This window comes from Cydia strobilella, chromosome 17 (assembly GCF_947568885.1).
Source record: "Cydia strobilella chromosome 17, ilCydStro3.1, whole genome shotgun sequence".
Taxonomy (NCBI): Eukaryota; Metazoa; Arthropoda; class Insecta; order Lepidoptera; family Tortricidae; genus Cydia; species Cydia strobilella.
In genome coordinates, this window is record NC_086057.1 from 14933033 (window position 1) to 14942297 (window position 9265).

Below are 9265 nucleotides of genomic sequence, written 5' to 3' on the forward strand. Positions count from 1 at the left end.
ATGTAGGGCGACAGGTTAGAATATTCGGAGGTAGGGAAAAAGCTGTACCATAAGTTTAAGCCCTATGTACGCTAAAATTGCCTTTAAAACGGGCGTGGTCCTTTTGACTGATGAGAAATGAGGTAGCCACCGCGGCGCACAAAAGAAACAATGCCTTTTGTTTAACGGCGTAGGGTTTGGACGAAAAAATCATTTGAGATAATTCATACTATACATTGGGGCATTTTCTATGAAAAAGGACCTTATTGTCGATGGCGCTTACGCCGCACAGCGTCGCGCGGCATTGTATTCATATCGGAGCATCGTTTATAATGGCGTAAGCGCCATCGACAATAAGGTCCCTTTTTATAGAAAATACCACATATGTAGGTATTACACTCCATTCCATACGATTTTTTAATCGAACTAAAATCGACAACGATTAAAAAAAATTACAAAAAATGAACCGATCATTCGTGCAGTGAGGTACCTACTGCATTTTGAATCTATGGAATCATGTCATTGGCCGAACGACTGAAACACAATTGCCTTTTAAAACTAATTTAGCTTAAAATACAAATCATTCGAGAAAACTTAAGTAGATTAAATTACAATATAAATAAACATAGTATAACTGCATATCATTCGGTAATGCCTAAGTACTGTTAGTTTTCGAGACAAATAGTAAAATTGGTATTTTTTTGTTGGTAAACCACTAAAACGATGTTTCTATTCTAGGATTTAGTTTTCTTTAAAGGCTTGTTAGTATCATTATTTGTGCCATTTTCAACCAAAAGGGTACTTATTGTCGCTTGTCAGTAAGGCGCTATTTCCATATAGCTTCAATTAGAAATCAACCTTATCGACAAGCGACAATGTGGTACCTTTTGATTGAAAACGTCACATTTGCTTGTGAGGACAAAAATTACCCACTTCTCTATTAAAATATTTCCCTAACCAATATCTTTTCACATCACCAATTCGAAAAAGGGGTTTTTCTTCCCTGCTGGGAGCAAAGTGGACTGCTAGGAGGGATCAAAATAACACTTTTCTGTTCACGACTCTATGGTATAGTTAACGCTATGTCTACTGAGCTCGTTCACTTACGTACTAACAATGGCATTATGTTAAACAAAAGCCATTATGTCTTTTGTGCCTGAGCGCGTGGCCTTTGTGCCTGAGGCTCCCACACAATAGCCACGCGATCAGGCACAAAGGCCACGCGCTCAGGCACAAAAGAAATAATGGCTTTTGTTTAACAGAATGCCATTGCCAGTACAGGTAAGTGAACGAGCTCAGTATCTACTGAGCTCGTATACTATAATTGGAATAAGATTCAAAATTGACTAATAAAATAATTATCTCGACTATAATATGCGATCACGGTCAGTTCGCTGTGTTACTCGATAAAACAAACATTAATCTCTTCGAAATGACATCTCTAACATCCTCACATTTTGCATTTTCTTATACTTTTATGTATTCCTTCTTGCTCAAATTGTGCCATTTTCAATCAAAAGGGTACTTACTGTCGGTTGTCAATAAGGCCCTACTTCCATATAGCTTTAATTTGAAATCAACCTTATCGACAAGCGACAATGTGGTACCTTTTGGTTGAAAACGTCACAATTAGTGCGGGGGAAAATGGCCCCACCCCGACGTGACCCCCAGCCCGTAAGTGGGGTTGTTCATGACGATCCTCGGCCTTTTATTGACGTCATCATGATGCAAATGGTGCTCGTGCATGATGGGCTGGTGTTGTGTGACTTGTGTGTGCGTGTGCGTGTGGGGTTGCTGATGGATGATGTGTGTAGGCTGGGGTTGAGGAGGGCGCTCTTCGACGGGTTTCTTTCGTTTTTTACCGCAGTCTGGGGTAACCTGGGAATAAGGAAAAAATAAGAAAGCTAACCAAAAAATCTGTCTTATAATACGTGAGTGACCCGTTACGTTATTAATATATTTAATATGTCTGTGTCTCACGGAAGTTTCGTTATCAAAAAATCAGTACCTGTGAGTGAGCACGGCTGATACGCTATAGAACAAAATCGGCCAAGTATGAGTCGGACTCGCCCACTAAGGGTTCCGTACCATTACGCAAAAAACGGCAAAAAAATCACGTTTGTTGTATGGGAGCCCTACTTAAATATTTTTTTATTCTGTTAGTATTTATTGTTATAGTGGCAACAGAAATACAACATCTGTGAAAATTTCAACTGTCTAGCTATCACGGTTCATGTGGACATAGATGTGCACGTATTTGCAGCTGCCTGTGCATTCGCACATAAGAATAATTAAATATCTTCTTTATCTTACCTTCCGTTCATTCCAAAGATGATCAACCAGCAACTGCCTCGCTTGCACTCCCTTCGGGTCCTCAACCTGTTTCCTCGAGACCGGACTATTGGCCACCTTTTGCTTCATGGCTTCTAGTCGTTCTTCGGTCTGTGTCAAAGGTGCAACGGGGAGCCCTCGACGGTTGCAGAGGTTGTGCAGCATGCAGCATGCCACTATCATGTTGCACACTGGAAAAAGATTGTGTATTACTAGACGTAATCACTACATAGTATAAAACAAAGTCGCTTCCTGTTGTCTGGATGTCTGTCCCTATATATGCTTAGATCTTTAAAACTACGCAACGGATTTAGATGCGGTTTTTTTAAACAGATAGAGTGATTCAAGAGGAAGTTTTATATGTATACAGTATTAGGATTGTACTGCTTGTTACAAGTAGCTTGCAGACACTTCCATCTACTCTTCAACTGTTTAATGGCCTCCAGGATGACGCTGTGTGTCTGTGTGTGTACGGCCGAGTAGTACTTACCAGTATTAGGATCATATTACTTGTTACAAGTAGCTTGTAGACACTTCCATCTACTCTTCAGCTGTATACTGTCCTCCAGGATGACGCTATGTGTCTGTGTGTGTACGGTCGAGTAGTACTTACCAGTATTAGGATCGTACTGCTTGTTACAAGTAGCTTGTAGACACTTCCATCTACTCTTCAACTGTTTAATGGCCTCCAGGATGACGCTGTGTGTCTGTGTGTGTACGGCCGAGTAGTACTTACCAGTATTAGGATCACATTACTTGTAGACACTTCCATCTACTCTTCAGCTGTATAATGGCCTCCAGGATGACGCTATGTGTCTGTGTGTGTACGGTCGAGTAGTGCTTACCAGTATTAGGATCGTACTGCTTGTTACAAGTAGCATGCAGACACTTCCATCTATTCTTCAACTGTTTAATGGCCTCCAGGATGACGCTGTGTGTCTGTGTGTGTACGGTCGAGTAGTACTTACCAGTATTAGGATCGTACTGCTTGTTACAAGTAGCTTTCCATCTACTCTTCAACTGTTTAATGGCCTCCAGGATGACGCTATGTGTCTGTGTGTGTACGGTCGAGTAGTATTTACCAGTATTAGGATGGTACTGCTTGTTACAAGTAGCTTGCAGACACTTCCATCTACTCTTCAACTGTTTAATGGCCTCCAGGATGACGCTGTGTGTCTGTGTGTGTACGGCCGAGTAGTACTTACCAGTATTAGGATCATATTACTTGTTACAAGTAGCTTGTAGACACTTCCATCTACTCTTCAGCTGTATAATGGCCTCCAGGATGACGCTATGTGTCTGTGTGTGTACGGTCGAGTAGTGCTTACCAGTATTAGGATCGTACTGCTTGTTACAAGTAGCTTGTAGACACTTCCATCTACTCTTCAGCTGTTTAATGGCCTCCAGGATGACGCTATGTGTCTGTGTGTGTACGGTCGAGTAGTACTTACCAGTATTAGGATCGTACTGCTTGTTACAAGTAGCTTGCAGACACTTCCATCTACTCTTCAGCTGTTTAATGGCCTCCAGGATGACGCTGTGTGTCTGTGTGTGTACGGTCGAGTAGTACTTCTCAGGTGACACGGGAGACTTTTTCGTGATCTTCGGTATGGGGGTCATTATGTAGGGCTTTTGGGCGTAGTGTGGACCGCCTTGAAAAGAGTTTATAATTTTAGGACGTGTTTTTTTATCATTATTCACTATGTGCACGTGTAGTGACTATGGGATACTCATACAAGTCGTACATTGGGGATGACAGTTGATAACAACTGTCAAATTGTGAGAACATGTGTAAGTTCCCTTTTTTCTATGCCGTGCGTTATCGTTCCTTGTATTTTTCCCACCACGCACATCACACAAAGCCATCATCTCAACATAAAGGATGTGTGAAAACATTTAAAGTTTCCTTAAGAAATATTAAATGGTTTAATAGTGATTATGAAAAACAAATATTAGGTATGGCTAGATTGCGTTTAGTGAAGGAAAACATCGTGAGGAAGCTGGACTTATTCCAGTAAGACGTTTTCCCGACCGGGTGAAAAGCTGTGACAAAAAGCTACATCGCTAGGAATCAAATCTCCAATTTTAAGGAACCAAACCAAAGCTTACCAATAAGCCAGCACTGCTCCCCCGAGTTGTTAAGGCTCTCAAGATCATTTTTGACCGCATGCTGGTTCAGTATAGTGTCATGTGAGTGCATCCCACCGGGGATCGCGTCCACGCTGATGATGTTGAGGTCGCTGTCGCAAATCTGAAGCAAATATTAGGAATTTTAATGGAGCCGCACAAGTTAACGGCTTCCTAGCCTAGTTAGTACACTTAATAAGTAGACCATTTTATAACCTAGACGAATATTTTGGTAAGATATTTGATTAACAAAGACTGACAATTACACTCATTTTATTTTAATTTTTATTGTTTTAGACTATTATTATTACTATTTGTAGAATTTCATGACGAATTAATCTGTATAATTATTCATTATTATTGTAATCGAAATTAACTCATCAATTTTGATTTATTGGGTATCTATAATTTTGACATGTATAAAATTAATTACTTATATATATTCAAATTGGTTTGATACTGTGTATCCACTACTGCATGGATTCGTCCTTATTAGCAATAAAGATATTGAGTAGTGAGTACCCTGCCTCCGATGCAGCAGGTCCCAGGTTCAAATCCTGGCAAGGGCATTTATTTGTGTGTTCATCACAGATATTTGTTCCTGAGTTATGGATGTTTTTTCTTTAATTTAATTTTAATTTTTAATTAAAGAAATAGCTGGACTAATGTGGAGAAGGATAGCCATGGACAGAAAATCATGGCAATTTCTATGGGAGGCCTTTGCCAAATGGCAGACTGAAGAATGAAAACATCTCGGTGTCAGGAACATTAGATTAAGTTTAATAAATGTTAACCTCGTAAGGCCCACCATACAAAGTTTCCCTATTTTTAATTTGAACCTTGCTGTATAGAAGATTAGGGTGACTTTCGTTTGTTTTAGAAAACAATGAAACAAAAGAAATGCTACTTAATTAAGTTAGTGTAAGGTTCAAATTAGATTGAAACAGAGTGTACATTGTAATGCACATTGGGCCTAACGAGGTTAAGAGATTTTTTATTGTAAAAGAATAGTCAGTAATAAAGGCTTATTTTATTTTATTTATTTATTTATTTATGAATGTTTTATGTATCTACGTATGTATATTTATCTATTATAAATATGTATATCGTCGCCTAGTGCACATAGTACAGTCGCCATCAGATATATCGGAGCGGCTAAGGTGCTCACAAATATCTGAACAAGCCTCTATTGCCCAGGCGTTAGAATGCGTGTTCAGATATTAAAAGCACCTCGACCTCTCCGATATATCTGATGGCGACTGTACAAGCTTTGCCCAAATATTTATATTTATTTAGATCGTATTGTAATTCGGGCGAATTTCCGCAACTCGACGAGTGGCGACTATTTTGCGTGACTGGAGGTGGGGGGGTTGGTGTGGGGGTTAGTCCTGCCAGCATACTTACAATCTGTGCCTTCTTGGAGTGATATGACTTGTTGAAATGGCTCTTCTGGTCCACATCGGGCCGCGCTATAGGCACATGGGTGCACTCTATGCAGCCAACGACATTTGGGACTCCATACTTCATGTAGAACCTAGAAAAAGATATAAACAGTTGACATTTTTAAGGCATTTGCTCAATGGATAAGTGGCAATACAGCAAGAAAATGCTGCCAGCATCTATGCAACCCTTATTTAGTTTTAGATTCTTTTAAGCTTTTCCAGGCCTATGGAACTCTTCGCGCGAGCTCGGATTTATACCTACGACTCGCTTCCCGCCGGCGGGACTCAAGCTAGCCAGTTGGTTACCACACGCGCTCACGCACGCACGTCACCGCGCGCTATGCTAAAGAAATGTCCTCGTCACAAACAAATAATACAGCTTGTAGTGTGGATGGATGCAGAAACAACAAAACAAATTAAAAGTATAGTTTTTTCCTCTTTCGACGAATGAGGAAAAGTAAGTGAGCTCCATCTTAGGCCCTGTCTTCACTTTCCATCAGGTGTGACTAGGGCCAATCGCCGATCAGTTTATAATAATAAAATAAAAAAAGTACTTACACCTATTGTTATTATTTTTACGATAGTTACAAGCTACGTATGTACTATTAAATTGTTTAAAGATGTAGGTAATGTTTTTTTACGACAAACTTATAGCTAGATTCTACCTAATACACCTAAGTATTTGAAAGAAGCGTCGGCAACCCTAGCGTTGTGTCGGCGCGCGCGGAGCGGGGAGCGGCGCGTTGGAGGACACTCCATTGTATTTTTGTGTAGGTATCAAAACGGTAGGTATTTGCGTTTTCTTTGAGAGATAAGTATCTGTTCGTAAGAAGTATTATATAATCTGTGGCTTTTCAATACTAACAATAAAATAATCTGTAAAAGTATAAACATATCTATGATGTCCATTTTAGCAATTTACAAGAACAATGTAGGTTTAAGGGATAACTTAAAAGGGATCATCCATTTAATAAGTCACACGAGGGGTGGCAGGAAATGTAGCACGTAAAAAATTATGAAATTCATGTTATTTATGGATGACCCCAAAATTGCATAAACAAAACAAATTTGGCACATTTAATTACAATTGAGGCTTGAAAAATTCTCTCCTTTAACAATTAATATTTTTGTTATGAACAAAAAGTTTTGTCTCACATTTCATATTCTACCTCAGCACATACTAACCTAGCTTTAAGATTATCCCTCTCCACTCTCAGATGCGGGAAGTGTATGTATTTCTTCACTAAAGCCGGATTGTTCAAGGCCTCCGTAACTTGAGTGACGGCTGATAACACGAAGTACTGGGTTATGTTTGGGTCAGTCTTTCCGTGGATGGACTTCTGGTATTTGCCCGTTGCGAAAAATGCTAGAGCTGCCATTACCTGAAATACAAAATGTATTAGAATAAATTTAAAAGTGGAAAAATTACTGCCTTGGGTGAGACTTGAACTCACCCAAGAAGAAAATTAAGATGAAGATTTGCTGACTATGGATGAGGTCTTGGTGGCTCAGTTGGCAGCGCACTGGAGTATCGAACCAGAGGCCGTGAGTTCAAGTCTCACCCAAGGCAGTAATTTTTTCCACTTTTAAATTTAATCTAAGCTTAGCATCGTTTGCAGACGTTTCTTCTTGTTAAAAATTAATTTACAAATTTGTATATTTATTTTTGTAGGCCATAAATATACACCACCGCTGGAAATTATGGAAACAAGCAGTATTGGCCAAAACGTTAATGCAATTAACAATTAACCAGTACAAATTGAACCATAAACCGTAATGGATGGTTACAGTTTACAGTTCTTTTCAATTAACGTTCGGCCAACACTAGATGTTTCTTCTTATTATGGGAGTAAAAGCTTTTAGTCACAAAACATATTTTTCAATAGTAACATAAAGTTTGGTCATACTCAAACTTTTAGCCTACAGATAAACCCTTATGGGCCCCCTTTTTTGTAGTGATGCACTAGCCCTTTTTTTCCAAAATAGGCAAATTTAATGCTTTTCTCCTTGTCCTTTGTTCCTACTAGGAGGAAAAAAGCGGAAAGTACGTAAAATGTATGAAAATTATGGGACATTGTTTCCTAGGAATCAGCTCATGATTCTGGGCACAAATAACATATTCTAAAAAAAGTCCAGTGCATCACTACAGAAAAAAATGTCCTTACATGGTTTTTTAGTTGTTAAAGAGGCATTTAGGTCTTAATAAACTACACTATGTTTTGAACCTTAGCTATATCTACTTGATTAAAATTGTGAGTGCAATCAAAACAATGTATAAGCCAAAAAATAGCTATCAAACTTGTCAGTTGAGTTAAAACATGTACACAGCAGACCTTGCTCTCAACGGAGAACTCAATAGACTTCGTAGACTCGGGCATCACAGGCTTCAACTCTTCAATCAACCCGCGTGCCAAGTCCTTTGACAATCTATACGTCTCTATAAACGTCGGGTCAGGCAGGTCAAACGGGTCAGTTTCCGCGGGCTTTGACCTCTTCTCCTGAACCATGGGCTGTTCTGAAACCTTCTGCTGATTCATCTGCTCAGATTTATCCTTTAATTGAGTATAAACTCCTTTCTCCAAACCCCGATGGTCGGGATGAGGGTTCTGATGATGCTTTTGCGTTTGCGGCGCGTCCCATTTTAGGAGTTCGAAAATCTCTGGTTCCTCGTCCACGACGGATATATAGCCTTCTTCTGGCGGCTTTTCAGCCATGGTTTGTGAGGAATTAGTTGGTTTTAATTGAAACAGAAATAGAAATGCAGCTTGCATAGATTGACAACAATGACGTTATGACGTTAAGTGCTGTGTTGCCAGGTTGCGTATAAAAACTACTAAACTAAAAATTACAACGCTGTTGTGTAATGGTAGTAATGGTAGCTCTATATTTCTACCATTCATGAGTTTTCAAGCGCGAATTTTTAAAATTAATAACTTTTTGTTCCTACTTATTTTTTTGCAGTAAGTGACTATAAAATAACATGACCATTGAAATTATTGTTGTAGCATTACCATGCTATGTTACCACATGTAATCACATTTTACCAACATAATCAAAACAACAATTATCCTTTGTAACTCGAGCCTGTAACTGTAACCTAAGTAATTATAAAATAAAACATGATAAAACTATGAAAACGGATTATATCGCGTATATTGAATTTATAATACATCCCGACGTACGTTATAAATTCAATATACGCGATATAATCCGTTTTCATAGTTTTATTTCATGAGTAACTATCGCGGTAACCGAAGACAATACTAAGTAATTATATATAGTTGGTCAAGCAAATCTTGTCAGTAGAAAAGGCGCGAAATTCAAATTTGCTATGGGACGATATCCCTTCGCGCCTACATTTTTTTAAATTTGCCGCCTTTTTCTAC

The 9265-nt window shown here is 39.0% G+C and overlaps 1 protein-coding gene across 1 annotated transcript; it reads right to left on the reverse strand.

Annotated features, from left to right (window-relative positions):
* Window positions 1-1256: 1256 nt before the first annotated feature.
* LOC134748907 (putative nuclease HARBI1) lies at window positions 1257-8690 on the reverse strand. Its single transcript, XM_063683778.1, has 7 exons — window positions 8213-8690; window positions 7065-7261; window positions 5842-5971; window positions 4420-4561; window positions 3762-3962; window positions 2293-2501; window positions 1257-1857 (listed from the first exon to the last, which is right to left on the reverse strand). The coding sequence occupies exons 1-7, from the start codon at window positions 8648-8650 to the stop codon at window positions 1609-1611; spliced, it is 1566 nt and encodes a 521-aa protein (XP_063539848.1). The 5' UTR covers window positions 8651-8690; the 3' UTR covers window positions 1257-1608.
* Window positions 8691-9265: the final 575 nt, after the last annotated feature.

Excerpts from the sequence above, each read along its gene's own strand:
- LOC134748907 (XM_063683778.1), bottom strand. The coding sequence starts at position 8,650 with ATGCAAGCTGCATTTCTATTTCTGTTTCAATTAAAACCAACTAATTCC. Across the intron at positions 5,972-7,064 it reads AGGGATAATCTTAAAGCTAG|GTTCTACATGAAGTATGGAG; the intron begins GTTAGTATGTGC and ends ATCTTTTTCTAG. Across the intron at positions 1,858-2,292 it reads ATCTTTGGAATGAACGGAAG|GTTACCCCAGACTGCGGTAA; the intron begins GTAAGATAAAGA and ends CCTTATTCCCAG.